A 26,576-nucleotide genomic window follows, 5' to 3' on the forward strand; every position below is an offset into this window, starting at 1 on the left:
GGAGTGAAAGAGGAGGAGGGGGAGATGACTGTCACATCGAAAGGGGAGGAGGAGGAAACTGGATATCTGAGCCCGGTTTCCCAAAGGCAACTTAAGCCGGCTAATGAAGTTAGCCGTGAAATGGTTTTGAAAAACCGGTCCCTGATTAATACTAGTAAGTACTGTCTTAAAAACAGAGGCACAAACTCTGCAGTTGTTGAACTGATGTTTGGTGTTAAAGGGGAAATCTGCACTTACATCCATATTTTGACTTTTAAATGATTTATATATATAGCCATTGATTCTTGAAGAATATAACACATGCCTCATGAGCTTAGTTCAACTGTTGTACCCCATCAGATCCCCAAATAAGCTTTTTTTACTCCAATGTTTAGAAACAATGTAAATCAACACTGTATAGCCTCAACATGGTTAAAACTATAATGTTGATATCATGGATGGTCAGTCCTTGCATCCATAGGTCTGTCTATGAATTTGAGAGTAGTTACATTTCTCCAGCCCCATCCATCATCTTATTACCAAAACACTGGTGGAATTACAGCTTTGTTATTGTTTGAACTGCAGATTGGTTGATTGATGTGTGGCTTTTTTTAAGGGGGCAAACTAGGATTTAAACAGCAACAAAATGGCAGCCCTTAGACTTGGTTTGGTAAACAGCTGGGGGCTGGAGAAATGTAACCACTCTCAAATTCATAGAGAAAGCTATTGTAGCAACCTTGTCAAGAAGTTAAGACATCTTGGCATAAGTTTTTTTAATGTTTTTTATTTTACCTTTATTTAACCAGAACAAGTTCTCATTTACAACTGCGACCTGGCCAAGATAAAGCAAAGCAGTGTGACACAGACAACAACAGAGAGTTACACATGGAATAACATGGAATAAACAAGCCAATAACACAATAAACAAGTCAATGACACAGTAGAAAAAAAAGAAAGTCTATATACAGTGTGTGCAAAAGGCGTGAGGAGGTAAGGCAATAAATAGGCCATAGTAGCGAATAATTACAATTCAGCAGATTAACACTGGAGTGGTAAATGAGCAGATGATGATGTGCAAGTAGAGATACTGGTGTGCAAAAGAGCAGAAAAGTAAATAAAAACAGAATGGGGATGAGGTAGGTAGATTCGGTGGGCTATTTACAGATGGACTATGTACAGCTGCAGCGATAGCTGATGTTTAAAGTTGGTGAGGGAAATATAAGTCTCCAGCTTCAGCGATTTTTGCAATTGGTTCCAGTCATTGGCAGCAGAGAACTGGAAGTAAAGGCAGCAAAATGAGGTGTTGGCTTTGGGGATGATCAGTGAGATATACCTGCTGGAATGTGTGCTACGGGTGGGTGTTGTTATCGTGACCAGTGAGCTGAGATAAGGCGGCGCTTTACCTAGCATAGACTTATAGATGACCTGGAGCCAGGGGGTCTGGCGACAAATATGTAGCAAGGGCCAGCTGACTAGGGCATACAGGTCGCAGTGGTGGGTGGTATAAAGTGATTTGGTAACAAAACGGATAGCACTGTGATAGACTGCATCCAGTTTTCTGAGTAGAGTATTGGAAGCTATTTTGTAGATGACTTCGCCGAAGTCGAAGATCGGTAGGATAGTCAGTTTTACTAGGGTAAGTTTGGCGGCGTGAGTGAAGGAGCGAAATAGAATGCCGATTCTAGATTTGATTTTGGATTGGAGATGTTTAATATGAGTCTGGAAGGAGAGTTTACAGTCTACCCAGACACCTAGGTATTTATAGCTGTCCACATTCTAGGGCAGAACCGTCCAGGGTGGTGATGCTAGTCGGGCAGGTGCGGGCAGCGCCCGGTTGAAAAACATTACTAGCGTTTAAGAGCAGTTGGAGGCCACGGAAGGAGTGTTGTATGGCATTGAAGCTTGTTTGGAGATTAGTTAGCACAGTGTCCAAGGAAGGGCCAGAAGTATACACAATGGTGTCGTCTGCGTAGAGGTGGATCAGGGAATCACCCGCAGCAAGAGCGACATCATTGATATATACAGAGAAAGAGTCGGCCCGAGAATTGAACCCTGTGGCACCCCCATAGAGACTGCCAGAGCTCCGGACAACAGGCCCTCCGATTTGACACACTGAACTCTGTCTGCAAAGTAGTTGGTGACCCAGGTCGAGGCAGTCATTAGAGAAACCAAGGCTACTGAGTCTGTCGATAAGAATACGGTGATTGACAGAGTCAAAAGCCTTGGCCAGGTCGATGAAGACGGCTGCACAGTACTGTCATAAGCTTGATTGTCGCTGGACCCAGGTTTGAGTCCTGCTCAAGGCTACCCCCTGAATTCACTACACTATGAATACAAGGACTGGCCATCCATGATGTCATTACGATAGTATAACCAGATTGAGGCTATACAGTGCTTGTTTATGAACAATGGCGTTATACAAGCTTGTGTTTTGGTTTCTGATGGGGAAATACAGTTGAAACATTTGAGGCATTTATAAGTTATATTCTTCAAGAATCAATGTCTATAATGCCTGACCCCATTTAGTCGACTGGTAGATAGGCTGTTGGTCGACCAACATCTTTTTAGTCGAGCAAATTATATATGTTTTTTATGGCACAAGACACCTGTCTTGCGCTGTTTCAGTGGACTAATCCATTGCGGAGGCTGTGGGGGTGGCACAGTACAAGAAGGGGCGTGTACACTACATGATTTTGGCCCCGATTTAGCTGTCTGACAAGTTTTTGTGATCGGGACGAAGTCCCCATGTCGTTGCCTACTCGGGGTGTGCAGCCGTCACCGACACTCGTTTAATGTGAGCTGGTCAGAGACACAATCTGAGGGCTACTGATCACATCTTTGAGCAGTCCCAGATGTCCTGATATTTTCAAACATGTTTGATTTTATCTGCACATAATATGCAATGCTCTTGTAGTGTGAGGTGTGCAATGACATGTTTTGAGAACGGTGATCAGAAATAGCCAATGAGAGCTCGCCAGAGAAGAAGCCATGGAGATGATGACGTTGTGTAGACTCCAGCAGGAGAGATGACTACTAGTATGTGTTTGTATTTGCCTTTAACCTCTTGAGCGTCTCATCCCGTTAGCGGAATCATTTTCCAGCGAAAAACTTCTAGCAACATTAGCATAACGAAATTCAATATTTCTTTTTTTCAAATATAGGACTGTCTCATATCGTTTTATAGATACACCTCTCTTGAATCGACCCTCGTTGTCCGATTTCAAAAAGGTTTTACAGGAAAAGCACAATATTAGATTATGTTAGAGGAGTACATGGTAAAAGTAGCATCATATGAATTTTCCGACCAAGCACATGCATCACATATAACCAAAAAACAGCTAAATGCAGCACTAACCTTTTACAAACTTCATCAGATGACACACCTAGGACATCATGTTACACACAGCATGCAATCTTTTGTTCAATAAAGGTCATATTTCTATATAAAAACAGCATTTTACATCGGCACCTGACGTTGACTAACTATTTTCCCATAAAATGCGTCCCGGGAAACAGTGCTACATTTTCATAAATTACTATTCGAAAACGATTTTTTTATTTTATATTGTCAATCTAAGATTTATAGATGAATATCTCTTGAAAACACCCGTCATAACAGATTTTAAATTAACTTTACAGGGTAATTACACTTTGAGATAAAAGGGGATGCGATACTCAGAAAATGTGCCAGAAAACCTAACTCGTCGCCATCTTGGAACAATCGCAAATCACATCTGATCTTGTATAATATCGTCAATAATCCCTCACCTTTAGTTGTCTTCATCAGAAAGCACTTCCAGGAATCCCAGGTCCACGACAAATGTATTTTCGGTCGAAAAAGTCCATCCTTTATGTTCCATTAGCTTGCTGTTGTTAGCGCGTCCGAAGGCTGTAACCAAATGCTCCGTCGGGCGCGGGACTTGGCTAACGAAAAATGACTTTTTTCCCTCCTTTAGGTTCGTTCAAACGTTGTATAACATTAATCTTCAGGGCCTGTTTCAACAAGAGAGCCAATAAGATTCGAGTGGGACGATTTCATTGTGTTTCAAAACGTTTCCAAAGGTGGGGGTAGACACGGCCGCCGACGTCACAATGCTGATGGCCCTCCTACTGTGACCAATTGCCACATCGTCTCCTACACTGAGTTTCGACAGTAGAAGCCTCAAAACACTTTGTAAAGACTGGGGACATCTAGTGTAAGGGAATACCCCCCTGATTTGGACAAAATAACATGGCAACATATTGGCATAGCACGAATCATACACACGATTGCAAAAACCACCCAAAGCGGCCCATCTCCGGGCCAATCATATGGCAATTTTCCGATGGCAATTGCCAATTGTAACACCCCAAATTTCCTTTAGATGGCGAGCGCGCTCCACCTTGGATTTTCATACAGCAAATGATACCCAATTCTTACCCAAGTCTCAGATTTTGATAAAATGATTTTTTTTTTGAAAACTTAGCACCTTGTAAAAAAGTGGTTTCTGGACCGTTTTTTCGAAATTTTTTCGATTGTTATGTCAATTACACATGTATAAGAGCTGTATGAACATGCTTCTGACGTTTTTTATTGATGTCGTTTTTTGGGTTGCTTTTGCTTGTGCGCAAAGCATATGATTTGTGCATTTTGAATATGATTTCATAGGAAAAAAGTGACATTTTTTTGTTCATTTTTTTTGCAAAATGACATATCCAATGCTTTTTTTTGTCACTTCTGGAAGTATTGCAAGTGCCAAATTACAGCAAATATCCAAAAGATAGCTAGAGCTCTCCGCAGTGAATTTTCATATTGCAAATGTAACACAATTCAAGTCCCAAGTGTCAAATTTTGAAAAAATGACATATTTTTTGAAAACTTTTCAACCCTAAAAAAGTGGTTTCTGGACCGTTTTTCGAAATTTTTTTGATTTTTATGTCAATTACACATGTATAAGAGCTGTATGGACATACTTTTGACATATTTTATTGACATAATTTTTTGGGTTGTTTTTGCTTGTGCATAAGGCATATGTTTTGTGCATTTGGAATATGATTTCATAGGAAGTCAAAAGTGACATATTTGCTTGTGCATAAGGCATATGATTTGTGCATTTGGAATATGATTTCATAGGAAGTCAAAAGTGACAAATTTATATTTTTTGCCAAATGCCATTAAAAATGTGCAAATGAAATGTCCAATTCTTTTTTTGTCAATTATACATGTATGAAAGTATTGAATGTGCCAAATCAGTATGTTTGTCCGTTTGCCATGTACGATCATAGGAAGTCGGTTTCCAAACCCAAAAGTCAGTGAACCATGGTCCAAATGGCATTTATACTGCCCAAATGATATATATCCCTATGTTGAGCCATCAATCAACGCAGATGGTCTACTTGTCATGTATGATGAGGGAGAAGTGGGACTCTGTTGCTTTTAACATTTTTAACGAATTTGACATGCTCAGAATGCATAATTGACTGGCCCGATGATCTCGGGATGGCCGTGCAGTGACTGTGGTTCCTCTCCATCGCTCGTTGTGTTGATTTCATCATGTCAACTTTGGTGATATTTTTTGCTGTTGAATCATCTTGCAAATGCGCGTTACATTTGCAATATTGCGCGTTACGTTTGCAATATGATTCAATGGGCATTTAGCATCACAAATTTAGGCATGCTCAAAAATACTGCAGAAATGCATTATTGACTGGCTCGATGAACTCGGGATGGCCGGGCAGTGACTGTGGTTCCTCTCCATTGCTCGTCACCCAGCAGTCAGCGTCCATCAGTCAATTAGATGTCATTTTGACACCAAACTGATAGCATCTGACACCAAATCCACTTTTTCCAACTCGTATAGAAGCCAACTATCACATATGTCAGAGAAGGCCCATAATTCACAGTGCTTTCAATTTTAACCATAAAAAAACCTAAAACACATAGTTACGTTATAGCTGCGGGTCCAGCTCTGACATTATGTGTAGGCCTATGTGAGGCGACCCCGAATCCGAAGTTTCGGCTCGATAGGTCATTCGGTGCCCGAGCAATGGCCTAATTGGTGCTGAAAATCCACTTTTTCAGGGCGTTACTACGGGGTCCCTGAATGAGCTATCGGACAGAGACATTGGGGTCCGTCTCTATGGGCCGAGGCGGTTTCAATGCACCTAGTCTTGCGACTCTGGGACATTTCTACATGTCGCCATGTCCGTGATATTCAAAATGAATTGAAAATATTGCAAATGTACGAGGCGGTTTCTCGGTCAGAGAACCTTCTAGAGCCCCATAAATCACCGTGCACTATCGACTTGAGCTCTAGAACAGGTTTCTAAAATTTCGGAGCTCTAGGTCTGACGGTTCTTGAATCGTTTGAACGAAAGTAACTATTGAAGGCGGTATAAGCCTCTAAGCCCCACACTATGTACCTATGGCCAAATTGTGTGTGTGTGTTTTTGTTTTTTTTGCAAAAAGAATAGACACACGTTGTCTTTGGGGTAGGCATATACAGAATCCTGAATATGAAAACTCTACCTTAAGAATTGACTGAGTAACAGATGGTTGAGTTGCGTGATTTTCACTATCTGCAGGTGGCAATATGACAATAGCTCTTGGGTGTTTTTAACCACTTCCGGTTGTCACAGGAAGCTCTTGCTTCACACACGTTGTCTTTGGGGTAGACATAAACAGAATCCTGAATAAGAAGTCTCTACCTTAAGAATTGACTGAGAAACAGATGGTTGAGTTGCGTGAATTTCACTATGCGCACGTAATATGACAATAGCTCTTGGGTGATTTTAACCACTTCCGGTTGTCACAGGAAGCTCTTGCTTCACACACGTTGTCTTTGGGGTAGACATAAAGAGAATCCTGAATAAGAAGTCTCTACCTTAAGAATTGACTGAATAACAGATGGTTGAGTTGCGTGATTTTCACTATCTGCAGGTGGCAATATGACAATAGCTCTAGGCTATTTTAAACCACTTCCGGTTGTCACAGGAAGCTCTTGCTTCACACACGTTGTCTTTGGGGTAGACATAAACGGAATCCTGAATAAGAAGTCTCTACCTTAAGAATTGACTGAGAAACAGATGGTTGAGTTGCGTGATTTTCACTATGCGCAAGTAATATGACAATAGCTCTAGGCTGTTTTAACCACTTCCCGTTGTCACAGGAAGTTCTTACTCAACACACGTTGTCTTTGGGGTAGACATAAACAGAATCCTGAATAAGAAGTCTCTACCTTAAGAATTGACTGAGAAACAGATGGTTGAGTTGCGTGATTTTCACTATGCGCACTTAATATGACAATAGCTCTTGGGTGATTTTACCCACTTCCGGTTGTCACAGGAAGCTCTTGCTTCACACACGTTGTCTTTGGGGTAGACATAAACAGAATCCTGAATAAGAAGTCTCTACCTTAAGAATTGACCGAGTAACAGATGGTTGAGTTGCGTGATTTTCACTATCTGCAGGTGGCAATATGACAATAGCTCTTGGGTGTTTTTAACCACTTCCGGTTGTTACAGGAAGCTCTTGCTTCACACACGTTGTCTTTGGGGTAGACAGAAACAGAATCCTGAATAAGAAGTCTCGACCTTAAGAATTGACTGAGAAACAGATGGTTGAGTTGCGTGATTTTCACTATGCGCACTTAATATGACAATAGCTCTTGGGTGATTTTACCCACTTCCGGTTGTCACAGGAAGTTCTTGCTTCACACACGTTGTCTTTGGGGTAGACATAAACAGAATCCTGAATAAGAAGTCTCTACCTTAAGAATTGACTGAGTAACAGATGGTTGAGTTGCGTGATTTTCACAATGCGCACTAAATATGACAATAGCTCGTGGGTGATTTTAACCACTTCCGGTTGTCACAGGAAGCTCTTGCTTCACACACGTTGTCCTTGGGGTAGACATAAACAGAATCCTGAATAAGAAGTCTCTACCTTAAGAATTGACTGAGTAACAGATGGTTGAGTTGTGTGATTTTCACTATATGCAGGTTGTCCATATGACAATAGCTCTAGGCTGTTTTAACCACTTCCCTTTGTCACAGGAAGTTCTTACTCAACACACGTTGTCTTTGGGGTAGACATAAACAGAATCCTGAATAAGAAGTCTCTACCTTAAGAATTGACTGAGAAACAGATGGTTGAGTTGCGTGATTTTCACTATGCGCACTTAATATGACAATGGCTCTTGGGTGATTTTAACCACTTCCGGTTGTCACAGGAAGCTCTTGCTTCACACACGTTGTCTTTGGGGTAGACATAAACAGAATCCTGAATAAGAAGTCTCTACCTTAAGAATTGACTGAGTAACAGATGTTTGAGTTGCGTGATTTTCACTATCTGCAGGTGGCAATATGACAATAGCTCTAGGCTGTTTTTAACCACTTCCGGTTGTCACAGGAAGCTCTTGCTTCACACACGTTGTCTTTGGGGTAGACATAAACAGAATCCTGAATAAGAAGTCTCTACCTTAAGAATTGACTGAGTAACAGATGGTTGAGTTGCGTGATTTTCACTATGCGCACGTAATATGACAATAGCTCTTGGGTGATTTTAACCACTTCCGGTTGTCACAGGAAGCTCTTGCTTCACACACGTTGTCTTTGGGGTAGACATAAACAGAATCCTGAATAAGAAGTCTCTACCTTAAGAATTGACTGAGTAACAGATGGTTGAGTTGCGTGATTTTCACTATGCGCACTTAATATGACAATAGCTCTTGGGTGTTTTTAACCACTTCCGGTTGTCACAGGAAGCTCTTGCTTCACACACGTTGTCTTTGGGGTAGACATAAACAGAATCCTGAATAAGAAGTCTCTACCTTAAGAATTGACTGAATAACAGATGGTTGAGTTGCGTGATTTTCACTATATGCAGGTTGACCATATGACAATAGCTCTTGGGTGTTTTTAACCACTTCCGGTTGTCACAGGAAGCTCTTGCTTCACACACGTTGTCTTTGGGGTAGACATAAACGGAATCCTGAATAAGAAGTCTCTACCTTAAGAATTGACTGAGAAACAGATGGTTGAGTTGCGTGATTTTCACTATGCGCACGTAATATGACAATAGCTCTTGGGTGATTTTAACCACTTCCGGTTGTCACAGGAAGCTCTTGCTTCACACACGTTGTCTTTGGGGTAGACATAAACGGAATCCTGAATAAGAAGTCTCTACCTTAAGAATTGACTGAGAAACAGATGGTTGAGTTGCGTGATTTTCACTATGCGCACTTAATATGACAATAGCTCTTGGGTGATTTTAACCACTTCCGGTTGTCACAGGAAGCTCTTGCTTCACACACGTTGTCTTTGGGGTAGACATAAACGGAATCCTGAATAAGAAGTCTCTACCTTAAGAATTGACTGAGAAACAGATGGTTGAGTTGCGTGATTTTCACTATGCGCACGTAATATGACAATAGCTCTTGGGTGATTTTAACCACTTCCCGTTGTCACAGGAAGCTCTTGCTTCACACACGTTGTCTTTGGGGTAGACATAAACGGAATCCTGAATAAGAAGTCTCTACCTTAAGAATTGACTGAATGACAGATGGTTGAGTTGCGTGATTTTCACTATATGCAGGTTGTCCATATGACAATAGCTCTAGGCTGTTTTAACCACTTCCCGTTGTCACAGGAAGTTCTTACTCAACACACGTTGTCTTTGGGGTAGACATAAACAGAATCCTGAATAAGAAGTCTCTACCTTAAGAATTGACTGAGAAACAGATGGTTGAGTTGCGTGATTTTCACTATGCGCACTTAATATGACAATAGCTCTTGGGTGATTTTACCCACTTCCGGTTGTCACAGGAAGCTCTTGCTTCACACACGTTGTCTTTGGGGTAGACATAAACAGAATCCTGAATAAGAAGTCTCTACCTTAAGAATTGACTGAGTAACAGATGGTTGAGTTGCGTGATTTTCACTATCTGCAGGTGGCAATATGACAATAGCTCTAGGCTGTTTTTAACCACTTCCGGTTGTCACAGGAAGCTCTTGCTTCACACACGTTGTCTTTGGGGTAGACATAAACAGAATCCTGAATAAGAAGTCTCTACCTTAAGAATTGACTGAGAAACAGATGGTTGAGTTGCGTGATTTTCACTATGCGCACGTAATATGACAATGGCTCTTGGGTGATTTTAACCACTTCCGGTTGTCACAGGAAGCTCTTGCTTCACACACGTTGTCTTTGGGGTAGACAGAAACAGAATCCTGAATAAGAAGTCTCTACCTTAAGAATTGACTGAGTAAAAGATGGTTGAGTTGCGTGATTTTCACTATCTGCAGGTGGCAATATGACAATAGCTCTTGGGTGTTTTTAACCACTTCCGGTTGTCACAGGAAGCTCTTGCTTCACACACGTTGTCTTTGGGGTAGACATAAACGGAATCCTGAATAAGAAGTCTCTACCTTAAGAATTGACTGAATGACAGATGGTTGAGTTGCGTGATTTTCACTATATGCAGGTTGTCCATATGACAATAGCTCTAGGCTGTTTTAACCACTTCCCGTTGTCACAGGAAGTTCTTACTCAACACACGTTGTCTTTGGGGTAGACATAAACAGAATCCTGAATAAGAAGTCTCTACCTTAAGAATTGACTGAGAAACAGATGGTTGAGTTGCGTGATTTTCACTATGCTCAAGTAATATGACAATAGCTCTTGGGTGATTTTAACCACTTCCGGTTGTCACAGGAAGCTCTTGCTTCACACACGTTGTCTTTGGGGTAGACATAAACAGAATCCTGAATAAGAAGTCTCTACCTTAAGAATTGACTGAGTAACAGATGGTTGAGTTGCGTGATTTTCACTATGTGCAGGTTATATGACGATAGCTCTTGGGTGTTTTTAACCACTTCCAGTTGTCACAGGAACCTTAGAATCGACACAGGTAGACCTCACAGTAGCATGATGGATTGTTGTAGAAGACAGGTTCATAAGGCATTCATAACCCACATAGACTTCAGGTTGAATTTTGGAGAATAGTCTATGTGTTCCTATGGGGAGAGAAGTCATTGCACACAGTTTGATCTAAACACCTTCTTTTCACTGTGAAGGGTTAATGCCACAGGGTCAAGGTTGGCTTGCACAGATCCGGAGGACCTCAGGAATGCTCCTGGTTCCTCTCCATCGCTCGTTGTGTTCATTTCATCATGTCAACTTTGGTGACAATTTTTGCTGTTGAATCATATTACAAATACACGGATGCGTATTTGCAATATGATTCAATGGGCATTTAGCATCACAACTTTGGCATGCTCAAAACCACTGCAGAAATGCATAATTGACTGTCCCGATGAACTGGGGATGGCCGTGCAGTGACTGTGGTTCATCTCAATCGCTCGTTGTGTTGATTTCATCATGTCAACTTTGGTGACAATTTTTTCTGTTGAATCATATTACAAATACACGGATGCGTATTTGCAATATGATTCAATGGGCATTTAGCATCACAACTTTGGCATGCTCAAAACCACTGCAGAAATGCATAATTGACTGTCCCGATGAACTGGGGATGGCCGTGCAGTGACTGTGGTTCCTCTCCATCGCTCGTTGTGTTGATTTCATCATGTCAACTTTGGTGATATTTTTTGCTGTTGAATCATGTTGCAAATGCGCGTTACATTTGCAATATTGCGTGTTACGTTTGCAATATGATTCAATGGGCATTTAGCATCACAAATGTGGCATGCTCAAAAATACTGCAGAAATGCATAATTGACTGTCCCGATGAACTGGGGATGGCCGTGCAGTGACTGTGGTTCCTCTCCATGGCTTGATGGTGAGTTTTTTAGTGATTTTTTAAAAAATGTCCAAAATGACTAGGTGCGCCCCATACTGGATGGGCACTGATGGAAGGTGCTCCCTACCCAACCGTGGACCCCTTGCACCACCCTAAAGGCATTTAAAACCCTTCTAAAAAATTACTCCTGGTAACCCATTTCGGGTCACCATGTGCACTGATGCGCATTTGCAATATGATTCAATGGGCCTCAACATCACGAATTTGGCATGCTCAAAAACACTGCAGAAATGCAAAATTAACTGTCCCGATGAACTGCGGATGGCCGGGCAGTGACTGTGGTTCCTCTCCATGGCTTGATGGTGACATGAGAGAAGTGGGATTGTCGTTTTTTAGCGATTTTTTTGAAAAATGTCCAAAATGACTAGGGGCGCCCCATACTGGATGGGCACTGATGGAAGGTGCTCACTACCCAACCGTGCACCCCTTGCACCACCCTAAAGGCATTTAAAACCCTTCTAAAAAATTACTCCTGGTAACCCATTTCGGGTCACCATGTGCACTGATGCGCATTTGCAATATGATTCAATGGGCCTCAACATCACGAATTTGGCATGCTCAAAAACACTGCAGAAATGCAAAATTAACTGTCCCGATGAACTGCGGATGGCCGGGCAGTGACTGTGGTTCCTCTCCATGGCTTGATGGTGACATGAGAGAAGTGGGATTGTCGTTTTTTTGCGATTTTTTTGAAAAATGTCCAAAATGACTAGGGGCGCCCCATACTGGATGGGCACTGATGGAAGGTGCTCCCTACCCAACCGTGCACCCCTTGCACCACCCTAAAGGCATTTAAAACCATTCTAAAAAATTACTCCTGGTAACCCATTTCGGGTCACCATGTGCACGGATGCGCATTTGCAATATGATTCAACGGGCCTCAACATCACGAATTTGGCATGCTCAAAAACACTAAAGATATGCAAAATTGACTGTCCCGATGAACTGGGGATGGCCGGGCAGTGACTGTGGTTCCTCTCTATCGCTCATTGTGTTGATTTCATCATGTCAACATTGGTGATATTTTTTGCTGTTGAGTCATATTGCAAACGCACGTTACGTTTGCAATATAGCGCGTTACGTTTGCAATATGATTTAATGGGCATTTAGCATCACAAATTTAGGCATGCTCAAAAATACTGCAGAAATGCATAATTGACTGGTCTGATGAACTCGGGATGGCCGGGCAGTGACTGTGGTTCCTCTCTGTCGCTCATTGTGTTGATTTCATCATGTCAACTTTGGTGATATTTTCTGCTGTTGAATCATATTGCAAACGCACGTTACGTTTGCAATATAGCGCGTTACGTTTGCAATATGATTTAATGGGCATTTAGCATTACAAATTTAGGCATGCTCAAAAATCCTGCAGAAATGCATAATTGACTGGCCCGATGAACTCGGGATGGCCGGGCAGTGACTGTGGTTAATCTCCATTGCTCGTCACCCAGCAGTCAGCGTCCATCAGTCAATTAGTTGTCATTCTGACACCAAACTGATAGCATCTGACACCAAATCCACTTTTTCCAACTCGTATAGAAGCCAACTATCACATATGTCAGAGAAGGCCCATAATTCACAGTGCTTTCAATTTTAACCATAAAAAAACATAAAACACATAGTTACGTTATAGCTGCGGGTCCAGCTCTGACATTATGTGTAGGCCTATGTGAGGCGACCCCGAATCCCAAGTTTCGGCTCAATAGGTCATTCGGTGCTCGAGCAATGGCCTTAATTGGTGCTGAAAATCCACTTTTTCAGGGCGTTACTACGGGGTCCCTGAATGAGCTATCGGACAGAGACATTGGGGTCCGCCTCTATGGGCCGAGGCGGTTTCAATGCACCTAGTCTTGTGACTCTGGGACATTTCTACATGACGCCATGTACGTGATATTCAAAATGAATTGAAAATATTGCAAATGTACGAGGCGGTTTCTCGGTCAGAGAACCTTCTAGAGCCCCATAAATCACTGTGCACTATCGACTTGAGCTCTAGAACAGGTTTCTAAAATTTCGGAGCTCTAGGTCTGACGGTTCTTGAATCGTTTGAACGAAAGTAACTATTGAAGGCGGTATAAGACTCTAAGCCCCACACTATGTCCCTATGGCCAAATTGTGTGTGTGTGTTTTTGTTTTTTTTGCAAAAAGAATAGACACACGTTGTCTTTGGGGTAGGCATATACAGAATCCTCAATATGAAGTCTCTACCTAAAGAATTGGCTGGATGACATAGGGTTGAGTTGCGTGATTTTCACTATGTGCAGGTTATATGACAATAGCTCTTGGCTGTTTTTAACCACTTCCGGTTGTCACAGGAAGCTCTTGCTCAACACACGTTGTCTTTGGGTTAGACATAAACAGAATCCTGAATATGAAGTCTCTACCTTAAGAATTGACTGAATAACAGATGGTTGAGTTGCGTGATTTTCACCATATGCAGGTTGACCATATGACAATAGCTCTTGGCTGTTTTTAACAACTTCCGGTTGCTCCAGGAACCTTAGAATCGACACAGGTAGACCTCACAGTAGCCTGATGGATTGTTATAGAAGACAGGTTCATAAGGCATTCATAACCCACATAGACTTCAGGTTGAATTTAAGAGAATTGTCAATGTATTCCTATGGGGAGAGAAGTCATTGCACACAGTTTGATCTAAACACCTTCTTTTCACTGTGAAGGGTTAATGCCACAGGGTCAAGGTTAGGCTTGCACAGATCGGGAGGACCTCAGGAACGCTCCTCAGGTTGAATTGTGCTTCTAACCCTAATGGTTCTCTCACTGTCACCCATAAGCACTTGACATATTGGTGCAGGCCTCATTTTGGGCCTAGTTTTCTCACGGTCGCTGCGCTCATACCGAGCAAGCTACGGTCAAGAGGGGCGTCTCATTGAACTTGTCTCAGCCTAGAGACAATGGTAATGCCATTGCAGGCTCTTTGTGTCTTTAAGCACCGCACTGTGTCACTCCGTCCTTGCTGTGTGTGTGTTTGAGAGAGCTTTTCTTTGACATCTGATGGGATAAATGACTGATTTACAGTTCATGAGGGTTGCCTAGTCACACATATGAAGTTGTGGAAAGATCTGACCTTTTTAACCCTTCAAAACAGCCCCTATGACACCATTATAAGGCATTTCTGGTTGACACAGGAATCTGAACGTTAGGCTCTTATAGAATATTGAGTTTTAAGTGTTTCTGTTAAGAACTGACTTATTTACAGAGGGTTGAACAAGTGTGTGTTGTTTCAGAAAATCACAGAAATCTCGCAGAGCTCCGAAACCTGCCTTAACGGACTCATCTGAACACGCTGCAACTGGATATGTAACGTTTTTGAAAAAAAACCTCTTGTTGTTGAATATCACCAATGTGTCATTGTACAATTTCTCTGAAATGAACATTGGTAAATGCATGGTTCCTTTTCTCCTGACACCGTAGGCTCATGTAGTTTGATGTGAAGCGGTCAAATCAGCACTCTATTTTCCTGTTTGACTTTCAATCCCAGAAAAATAGCCTTAACTCGAAAAGCGTCGAGGCCTCGACTCCATCCTGTTCGGGGCCAACTGCCCATTATGCCAAACCCACGCAGACCGAGTTTTGTCTTCGAATTATCTTCGGTTTAGGAGAAAAAGCCGTGTCGCATTTGGTGATATATGTTACATTTGCAATATGATTCCATACGCCCTCTCGTGGAATAATCCGGGACTGCAAGAAAATGACAAAAATTTGAAAATTTAATTAAACGGAAACCGAAGGTCCGAGAGACTCCGTTCGATGACTTCCTGGAAGATCCGGCCCCCGCGATCGGCCCGACGCCGTCCGCGGATTTATCGGACGTGGTCGGACGTCTAGTAAGGGAGGGTACATTTGCAACATGGACTTTCTCACTAACCATACGGATGGCGCACGCGACGTCCCTTCATGTATGGAAGCACTAGAAAGTGCTCAATTATCGATTTTTCACGTTGTGAATTACAGGGAAGGCTGTGAAGTCGAGTCCACAATTCAGAATCCCACTTCCTGTTTCAATCGGTCTCGGGGTTTTGACTGCCATACGAGTTCTGTTATACTCACAGACACCATTCAAACAGTTTTAGAAACTTTAGGGTGTTTTCTATCCATATAAAATAAGTATATGCATGTTCTAGCTTCTGAGTTTGATTAGTAGGCCGTTGAAAATGGGAACGATTTTTTTCCAAAATGCGCTGTGGCGCCCCCAGTGGTAGGATATACGCAAGCCAGTGGGAAATCGTTACAGCTTTGAAGTTCACAAGCAATGTTATTGAAAATGTTTGGTAGATATTTCAACTCTGTAGTGTAAGGGTGAATGTCTGACTGAAAAGTTTTATGCGGCTGCTTTGAGCCACAGCTTGTTCCAGCTACGTTAACCTCTTATGGCTAGGGGGCAGTATTTTCACGGCTGGATAAAAAACGTACCCGATTTAATCTGATTATTAGTCCTGCCCAGAAACTAGAATATGCATATAATTATTAGCTTTGGAGAGAAAACACTCCACAGTTTCTGAAACTGTTTGAATGGTGTCTGTGAGTATAACAGAACTCCTATGGCAGGCAAAAACCTGAGATGCTTCTGTTCAGGAAGTACCCTGTCAGACCTTTTATTTTCTTTGTTTGACATCTCTCCCAAAAACTAAGGATCTCTGCTGTTACGTGACACTTCCCACGTCTCCAATGAAGTCTCAGAGCCCGGGAAAAACAGAAATGACGTAATTCAAAGCCCTGGCTGAAACAAAGGAGAGCAAAAGCTAAGTGGTCACTCAGTGGACTAAGCCTTACGCTCGCGACCCACCCCGCCCCCGGCTTTCGGTTTTTCCCTCAGTATACAGACAGGCAGATTCCCGGTCGGAATATTATCGCTTTTCTACGAGATAAATTGCATAAAAATTGGTTTTAAACAGCGGTTGACATGCTTCGAAGTACGGTAATGGAATATTTAGAATTTTTTTGTCACATTCTGCGTCATGCTCGTGGCCGAGATTTAGCGTTGGGATAGAGTCTAGAACGCACGAACAAAACGTCTTGATGGAACATAACGATGGATTATTTGGGACCAAACCTACATTTGTTATTGAAGTAGAAGTCCTGGGACTGCATTCTGACGAAGAACAAGCAAGTTAAGAACATTTTTCTTATAGGAAATGTGATTTTGGTGAAGGCTAAACTGGTTGGGTGTCTAAATAGCTAGCCCGTGATGGCTGGGCTATGTACTTAGATTATTGCAAAATGTGCTTCATCCGAAAAGCTATTTTAAAATCGGACATATCGAGTGCATAGAGGAGTTCTGTATCTATAATTCTTAAAATAATTGTTATGCTTTTTGTGAACGTTTATCGTGAGTAATTTAGTAAAATCACCGGAAGTGTTCGGTGGGAATGCTAGTTCTGAACGTCACATGCTAATGTAAAAAGCTGGTTTTTGATATAAATATGAACTTGATTGAACAGACATGCATGTATTGTATAACATAATGTCCTAGGTGTGTCATCTGATGAAGATCATAAAAGGTTAGTGCTGCATTTAGCTGTGGTTTGGGTTTATGTGACATGATATGCTAGCTTGAAAAATGGGTGTCTGATTATTTCTGGCTGGGTACTCTGCTGACATAATCTAATGTTTTGCTTTCGCTGTAAAGCCTTTTTGAAATCGGACAGTGTGGTTAGATAAAGGAGAGTCTTGTCTTTAAAATGGTGTAAAATAGTCATATGTTTGAAAAATGGAAGTTTTCGGATTTTAGAGGAGTTTGTATTTCGCGCCCCGCCCATCATTGGATATTGGAGCAGACGTTCCGCTAGCGTGTATATGTAAGAGGTTAACAATCTAATTACATCACCACGTCATTGTTTTAGAGAGACAGCGTGGTGGTAAATAAAATCAAAGTTTATTTGTCACATGTGCAAATACAACAGGTGTAGGGTAGACCTTACAGTGAAATGTTTACTTACAGGCTCTAACTAACAGTGCAATTTTTAAGTAAAAAGAAAGGTAGAAATACAATTTTAAAAAAACTGTAAAATGACAGTGAAAATAACAGTAGCGAGGCTATATACAGGGTATTACGGTACAGAGTCAATGTGGAGGCTATATACAGGGTATTACGGTACAGAGTCAATGTGGAGGCTATATACAGGGTATTACGGTACAGAGTCAATGTGGAGGCTATATACAGGGTGTTACGGTACAGAGTCAATGTGGAGGCTATATACAGGGTATTACGGTACAGAGTCAATGTGGAGGCTATATACAGGGTATTACGGTACAGAGTCAATGTGGAGGCTATATACAGGGTATTACGGTACAGAGTCAATGTGGAGGCTATATACATGTGGTACCAGTACAGAGTCAATGTGGAGTCTGTATACAGGGGTTACCGGTACAGTCAATGTGGAGGCTGTATACAGGAGGTACCGGTACAGAGTCAATGTGAAGGCTGTATACAGGTGGTACCGGTACAGAGTCAATGTGGAGGCTGTATGCAGGTGGTACCGGTACAGAGTCAATGTGCGGGGACACCGGTTAGTCGGGCTAATTGAAGTAATATGTACATGAATGTATAGTTAAAGTGACTATGCATAGACGATAAACAGAGAGTAGCAGCAGCGTAAAAGAGGGGGAGTGGCGGGACACAATGCAAATAGTCCGGTTAGCCATTTGATTACCTGTTGAGGAGTCTTATGGCTTGGGGGGTAAAATCTGTTGAGAAGCCTAGACTTGGCACTCCGGTACCGCTTGCCATGTGGTAGTAGAGAGAACAGTCTATGACTGGGGTGGCTGGGGTCTTTGACAATTTTCAGGGCCTTCCTCTGACACCGCCTGGTGTAGAGGTCCTGGATGGCAGGCAGCTTTGCCCCAGTGATGTACTGGGCCGTACGCACTACCCTCTGAAGTGCCTTGCGGTTCGAGGCCGAGCAATTACCGTACCAGGCAGTGATGCAACCGGTCAGGATGCTCTCGATGTTGCAGCTGTAGAACCTTTTGAGGATCTCAGGACCCATGCCAAATCTTTTTAGTTTCTTGAGGGGGAATAGGCTTTGTTGTGCCCTCTTCACGACTGTCTTGGTGTGTTTGGACCATTGTAATTTGTTGTTGATGTGGACGCCAAGGAACTTGAAGCTCTCAACCTGCTCCACTACAGCCCCGTAGATGAGAATGGGAGCGTGCTCGGTCCTCCTTTTCCTGTAGTCCACAATCATCTCCTTATTCTTGGTTACATTGAGGGATAGGTTGTTATTCTGGCACCACCCGGCCAGGTCTCTGACCTCCCTATAGGCTGTCTTGTTGTTGTCGGTGATCAGGCCTACCACTGTTGTGTTGTCAGCAAACTTAATGATGGTGTTGGAGTCGTGCCTGGCCATGCAGTCGTGGGTGAACAGGGCGTACAGGAGGGGACTGAGCACGCACCCCTGGGGAGCTCCAGTGTTGAGGATCAGCTTGGCAGATGTGTTGCTACCTACCCTCACCACCTGGGGGCGGCCCGTCAGGAAGTCCAGGATCCAGTTGCAGAGGGAGGTGTTTAGTCCCAGGTTCCTTAGCTTAGTGATGAGCTTTGAGGGTACTATGGTGTTGAACGCTGAGCTGTAGTCAATGAATAGCATTCTCACATAGGTGTTCCTTTTGTCCAGGTGGGAAAGGGCAGTGTGGAGTGCAAAAGAGATTGCATCATCTGTGGATCTGTTTGGGCGGTATGCAAATTGGAGTGGGTCTAGGGTTTCTGGGATAATGGTGTTGATGTGAGCCATTACCAGCCTTTCAAAGCACTTCATGGCTACGGACGTGAGTGCTACGGGTCTGTAGTCATTTAGGCAGGTTGCCTTTGTGTTCTTGGGCACAGGGACTATGGTGGTCTGCTTGAAGCATGTTGTTATTACAGACTCAATCAGGGACATGTTGAAAATGTCAGTGAAGACAGCTGCCAGTTGGTCAGCACATGCCCGGAGCACACGTCCTGGTAATCCATCTGGCCCCGCAGCCTTGTGAATGTTGACCTGTTTAAAGGTCTTACTCACGTCCGCTACGGAGAGCGTGATCACACAGTCGTCCGGAACAGCTGATTCTCTCATGCATGCCTCAGTGTTGCTTGCCTCGAAGCGAGCATAGAAGTGACTTAGCTCGTCTGGTAGGCTCGTGTCACTGGGCAGCTCGCGGCTGTGCTTCCCTTTGTAGTCTAATAGTTTACAAGCCCTGCCACATCCGACGAACGTCGGAGCCGGTGTAGTATGATTCAATCTTAGCCCTGTATTGACGCTTTACCTGTTTTGATGGTTCGTCGCAGGGCATAGCGGGATTTCTTGTAAGTCCCGCACCTTGAAAACGCCAGCTCTACCCTTTAGCTCAGTGTGAATGTTGCCTGTAATCCATGGCTTCTGGTTGGGGTATGTACGTACAGTCACTGTGGGGACGACGTCCTCAATGCACTTATTGATAAAGCCAGTGACTGATGTGGTGTATTCCTCAATGTCATCGGAAGAATCCTGGAACATGTTCCAGTCTGTGATAGCAAAACAGTCCTGTAGTTTAGCATCTGCTTCATCTGACCATTTTTTTATAGACAGTCACTGGTGCTTCCTGCTTTAATTTTTGCTTGTATGCTGGAATCAGGAGGATAGAGTTGTGGTCGGATTTACCAAATGGAGGGCGAGGGAGAGCTTTGTACGCGTCTCTGTGTGTGGAGTACAGGTGATCTAGAATTTTTTTTCCCCCTCTGGTTGCACATTTTAACATGTTGATAGAGATTTGGTAGAACTGATTTAAGTTTCCCTGCATTAAAGTCTCCGGCCACTAGGAGCGCCGCCTCTGGGTGAGTGGTTTCCTGTTTGCTTATTTCCTTATACAGCTGACTCAGTGCGGTCTTACTGCCAGCGTCTGTCTGTGGTGGTAAATAAAGAGCCACATTTCTTTTTTAATGAAAACTCTCTTGGCAAATAGTGTGGTCTACAGCTTATCATGAGATTCTCTACTTCAGACGAGCAAGATCTCGAGACTTCCTTATATTTCGTGCACCAGCAGTTGTTTACAAATATACACAGACCGCCCCCCTGTTCTGTCTAGCCGGTGCAGCGTATTTCCCGCTAGCTGAATGTTTTCCATGTCATCATTCAGCTACGATTTGGTGAAACATAGGATATTACAGTTTTTGATGTCCCGTTGGTAGGATATTTGTGATCGTAGTCTAATGTATTGTCCAATGTTGGCAAGGAATGTTGATGGTAAGGGCAGATTTCTTGCCGTCGGCTGATCCTTCCAATATACCTGCGTCTCTTTCTCTTGCCAATGACGGGTATGTTGGCCTTGTCGGGTGTCTGATGTACATCCTGTGCTTCCTGCTCGTTGAAGAAAAACCTTTGTCTAATCTGAGGTGAGTGATCGCTGTCCTGATATCCAGAAGCTCTTTTTTTGCCCTAAAATACGGTGGCAGAAACATTATGTACAAAGTAAGTTACAATTGACGCAGAAAAACACACATAATAGCACAGTTGGTTGGGCGCCCGTAAAACTGCTGCCATTTCTTCTGGCGCCATCTTGATCCAAGTGAATAATCTTGTAGTATGTGACAGATGGTCAGTTTGCTCACCACCACTACGTTGGTAAGACTAGACCAAGTGAATAATCTTGTAGAATGTGACAGATGGTCAGTTTGCTCACCACCACTATGTTGGTAAGTCTAGACCAAGTGAATAATCTTGTAGAATGTGACAGATGGTCAGTTTGCTCACCACCACTACGTTGGTAAGACTAGACCAAGTGAATAATCTTGTAGAATGTGACAGATGGTCAGTTTGCTCACCACCACTACGTTGGTAAGACTAGACCAAGTGAATAATCTTGTAGAATGTGACAGATGGTCAGTTTGCTCACCACCACTACGTTGGTAAGACTAGACCAAGTGAATAATCTTGTAGAATGTGACAGATGGTCAGTTTGCTCACCACCACTACGTTGGTAAGACGGCCAGAAGGCCATCGCCGACGGTCGTTTAATGTGAGCTGGTCAGAGACACAATCGCTCTGTCTCCCCCCAATTAGTGCGCATTCATTGTTTCCTAATTTCAATGTGTGAATTGTTTGCCCTTTGATTGTTAGATGTCTCACTGTTTGACAAACATCGCTGTAGCTCTTTCACCACAACTTAAACAGATAGATTTTTATGGGGGGGTTGTATTATGCTAATTTGTTTTCAGGGGGGGTGCAGACATCAACTCTCCTCCCCTTCATCTACACTGATTGGACTGGATTTAACAAGTTACATCAATAAGGATCATATCTTTAACCTGGCCAGTCTGTCATGGAAAGAGCAGGTGTTCATAATGTTTTGTGCACTCAGTGTATAAAGTCTTCTGTCCCGGTAAGTTCACATGTGGAACTGCATGAAATGTGTTTTAGTTTCCAGTCATTTAGAAATGTGATCCCAATGTCCCACATTGTCCTCTTTATTAATAGAAAGACTCATATATAGTATTAGTTTAAAACTAAAATGGACCAATCCTGGATCGCCACCTGTATTATCAGCCACTGAAATAGGAGAGTCTTTGTCCTCTCTCTGTTTGTCTACTCAACCCAGAGTGAAACCAAAACACCCCATGTAGCCCATGTTAACCTGATGACTCAGAGTCACGTCATAAACAAGTAGAATGACCACCGTGGGGGAAAACAACTGATGTTCACCATCTGGGACCATTCAACAGTCTAGATTTACCAGGTTATTACTAAATAAACTGTTCACCATCTGGGACCATTCAACAGTCTAGATTTACCAGGTTATTACTAAATAAACTGTTCACCATCTGGGACCATTCAACAGTCTAGATTTACCAGGTTATTACTAAATAAACTGTTAACCATCTGGGACCATTCAACAGTCTAGATTTACCAGGTTATTACTAAATAAATTGTTCACCATCTGGGACCATTCAACAGTCTAGATTTACCAGGTTATTACTAAATAAACTGTTCACCATCTGGGACCATTCAACAGTCTAGATTTACCAGGTTATTACTAAATAAACTGTTAACCATCTGGGACCATTCAACAGTCTAGATTTACCAGGTTATTACTAAATAAACTGTTCACCATCTGGGACCATTCAACAGTCTAGATTTACCAGGTTATTACTAAATAAACTGTTCACCATCTGGGACCATTCAACAGTCTAGATTTACCAGGTTATTACTTGTAAATAAACTGCTGCAAAGTGTAGCTACATCAATACCAGTGTACCGTTATAGCTTGCCGTTGTTTACAGATGGCTCGTTGCGTGATGAAGCAACGTTAAGACAGCTAGCTGAGCTGGCGAGTTGCATTCTGCTGTGAAAGCATCCCCTTGACTGGACACAATCCAGCGAACATATATTTTGGAGAAGATCGGGACTTTTTCGATGAAAAGGCCATGGCCATTACATGTCCTGGTCCAAAGGGCAGGACAGAAATATGCTCTCAGGCTAGATGATTTTGTTCATTTAATAGCCTGAACCAGAGTTACTCAAAGAATCTGATGATATAGGCCTCAGTCTAGATATTGGTTTGACCTTCATGTGTTTTTAGGTTTTTCCTAATTGTAGGCTACTACCTTTTACTACTTGAAGTTAATAAAGTATTTTATTGTTGAAATCTTTGTGTTTTTAACCACTAGCTCACTGCTTTATCACATGGCCACATTCTCATGTTCCAATGTGAATTCTTTAAGAGATGGGCGGGTCTAAGGCTCTAGAAGGTGTGAAAGATGATAAATGGGCGTGAACAAAGAGCAGCACTGTAGATATACAACAATAGACAATGTAATACTGTTAATGGTTTGCCTAATGGGGGAACCTGGTGAGATAATGTTCAGAGAATCCATTTAGACAATTTGGTGAAAGTATTCCTTTTCTAAATAATACGTTTCCCAAGGATTAATGTTTTGTGAACAAAGAGCAGCACTGTAGCTGTACAACAATAGACAAAAAGTAATCTGGCACACTGCTTCAGGTTTCAGCAACTTCAATAATTTATTTATAGCCTAGAATCATCCATTATACTACTGTGAAAACAATAAGACAAAATATGTATATTGTTGCTCACTTGACTGTTTTTTTTTTTGTCAAATAAGTTTGTAAAAGCATTTAAACATTCATTAAGGACGTAAATTGTTGTACAACATCATGGGGATCACCTTTTAGCTAAAAGAAAGTTGATTTCTGCTGTTGTGGGCCTTTAACCTTCTGTCTGACTTTGTTGTTCACACAGGAAAGAGACGTGACTATTGTGGATTCTCTGAGGAGCCTCAACAACATCATGAAGCTGACAAGGCAGAGAAGAGTCTCTCCACATCAGAACATCTCAAACACCAGCAGAGACCCTCAGGGAAGAAACCTCACCACTGCTCTGACTTTAGAAAGAGTTACTCAAGATCATATTCACTAAAAGTACACCAAAGAATTCACAAAGGAGAGAGAACATATCGCTGTAGTCAATGTGGAAAGCGATTTGCTCACTTAAAAACACTAATATTACACCTGAGAAAACACACTGGGGAGAAATGTCACAGCTGCTCTGATTGTGGGAAGAGATGCACCTCTTTAGTCACCCTTAAAATACATCAAAGAATCCATACAGGAGAGAAACCTTATAGCTGCTCTGACTGTGGGAAAAGGTTTTTTTGGTCAGGACATTTAAAATCACACCAGAGAATACACACGGGAGAGAAACCTTATAACTGTGACCAATGCGGGAAGAGTTTTACTCAGTCAAACAACCTGATATCACACCAGAGAACACACACAGGCGAGAAGCCTTACCACTGCTCTGAATGCGGTAAGAGTTTCTCAAGAACAGATACACTAAAAGTACACCAGAGAATCCATACAGGAGAGAAACCTTATAGCTGCTCTGACTGTGGGAAGAGGTTTTTTTGGTCAGGACATTTAAAATCACACCAGAGAAGACACACTGGAGAGAAGCCTTATAGCTGTGATCAATGTGGGAAGAGTTTTACTCAGTCAAGCAACCTGATATCACACCGGAGAACACACACAAGAGAGAAATATCACAGCTGCTCTGATTGTGGAAAGAGATGCACCTCTTTAGTAACCCTTAGAATACACCAGAGAATCCACACAGGAGTGAAATGTTATAGCTGTGATCAATGTGGAAAGAGTTTTAATCAGTCAAACAACCTGATATCACACCAGAGAACACATACAGGAGAGAAGCCTTACCACTGCTCTGACTGCGGGAAGAGTTTCTCCAGATCAGATTCTCTAAAAAGACACCGGAGAACACACACAGGTGAGAAATCTCATAGCTGTGAACAATGTGACAAGAGATACTCTGATAAAAGATCTCTGATTAAACATCAGACAATTCATACATGAAGGAGTTGTTCCATGATATCAATTAAATAATAATGAGTATTTTAATGATGTTCTATTCATTTCAGGGTAATATGGATATTAGCCTCATCAGGGGAAAAATTCAGGTTCTGAATTGAAAGAGTTCTATTTAACAACAAAAAAGTGTTGCGTTACATTTACCGCATTGTTGACCCACGTGAATTAAAATGCAACATTTCAAAATGTAGCTAGCTGTTTGCTACTAATTGTTGTCTCACCGGTGATGTACACATTTTTCCCAGATTCCGTGTGGTTTTTGATCTGTTAGTTTTAACAGGACGTGCAACTTCATCTCCCCCCTCTCGCGCAATTTATTTCCAAGTGATATCGATATGAGTGATGACAAATAAGTGTTGCATTTCTCTTAGTTTTGGGGACCGCTAAATTTAAATCCATCACTCCAAAATGTAGATGAGTCTTCTGCAAATTGTCGTTATTCCACTACTGAAGAAACATGACTCAAATCACCTCATATTTCAAACATTCAGCCTGACAAAAAGATACATGTTTTATTATTCCATGGCTCACCATTAAGTTCATTATTGCTAATACCTATTAACAAAGGGGTGTACATTTGGCTTTGATATTGAATATTTCATAACATTTTCAATTCATGTAACATTTGCAACCAAATTACAATTTTTATACATGTTTGTAAAACAAGCTTATATTTTGGGTTGGATATTACATCCTATTCTTACTATTTTAATCAATGGCATTTCCTTAGAATGCTCATTAGTCTTTCAGATATTATTGTTATTCTTTAGTTTTTTTATCCTTATGATTGTTGTGTAGGAAATATTAGTTTTTATTTTCATTGTTTTCCATTAGTTTTTTCCTGTGAAGCCATGTCTGAAATGTGCTGTATAAATGAAGCTTGATTTGATTTGAACATATTGCAAAACAAAATAACCCAAGCACCGACCAATTTTTTGGTACAATTATATTGTTTTCTAACAATGTAGTAAAACAAGCTTATATTTTTGGTTGGATATTCCGTCCTATTCTTACTATTTTAATCAATGGCATTTCCTTAGAATGCTCATTAGTCTTTCAGCTTTTATTGTTATTCTTTAGTTTGTTATCCATATGATTGTTGTGTAGTAAATATTTCAGAATTTATTTTTAATAAAAAAAAATATATTAATTTCCTGTGAAGCACGTTGCTTTGCATCCATGTCTGACGTGTGCTATATAAATAAAGCTTGATTTGATTTGAACATATTGTAAAGCAAATTAACACAATGACCGACCAATCAACAGACTCTTGCAAAACAAAAGAACAAATATGTGTAAAAGCAACACATATCTTGGTCCATCTTAGTACGATAAAGTATAAATTCAGTATAGGGTGGCAGGTTGCCTTGTGGTTAGAGCGTTGGGCCAGTAACCGAACAGTTTCTGGATCGAATCCCAG

At 41.8% G+C, this 26,576-nt stretch overlaps 1 protein-coding gene across 1 annotated transcript; it reads left to right on the plus strand.

Annotated features, from left to right (window-relative positions):
- Positions 1 to 26,379, plus strand: LOC115181933 (zinc finger protein 501). The gene is made up of 2 exons (XM_029743627.1): positions 1 to 154; positions 24,015 to 26,379. The coding sequence occupies exons 1-2, from the start codon at positions 25 to 27 to the stop codon at positions 25,139 to 25,141; spliced, it is 1,257 nt and encodes a 418-aa protein (XP_029599487.1). The 5' UTR covers positions 1 to 24; the 3' UTR covers positions 25,142 to 26,379.
- The last annotated feature ends 197 nt before the right edge of the window (positions 26,380 to 26,576 follow it).

This window comes from Salmo trutta, unplaced genomic scaffold, assembly GCF_901001165.1.
Source record: "Salmo trutta unplaced genomic scaffold, fSalTru1.1, whole genome shotgun sequence".
NCBI lineage: Eukaryota > Metazoa > Chordata > Actinopteri > Salmoniformes > Salmonidae > Salmo > Salmo trutta.

Coding starts and splice junctions, on each gene's coding strand:
- LOC115181933 (XM_029743627.1), top strand. CDS start 25: ATGACTGTCACATCGAAAGGGGAGGAGGAGGAAACTGGATATCTGAGC. Junction 155..24,014: donor CCGGTCCCTGATTAATACTA/GTAAGTACTGTC, acceptor TTGTTCACACAG/GAAAGAGACGTGACTATTGT.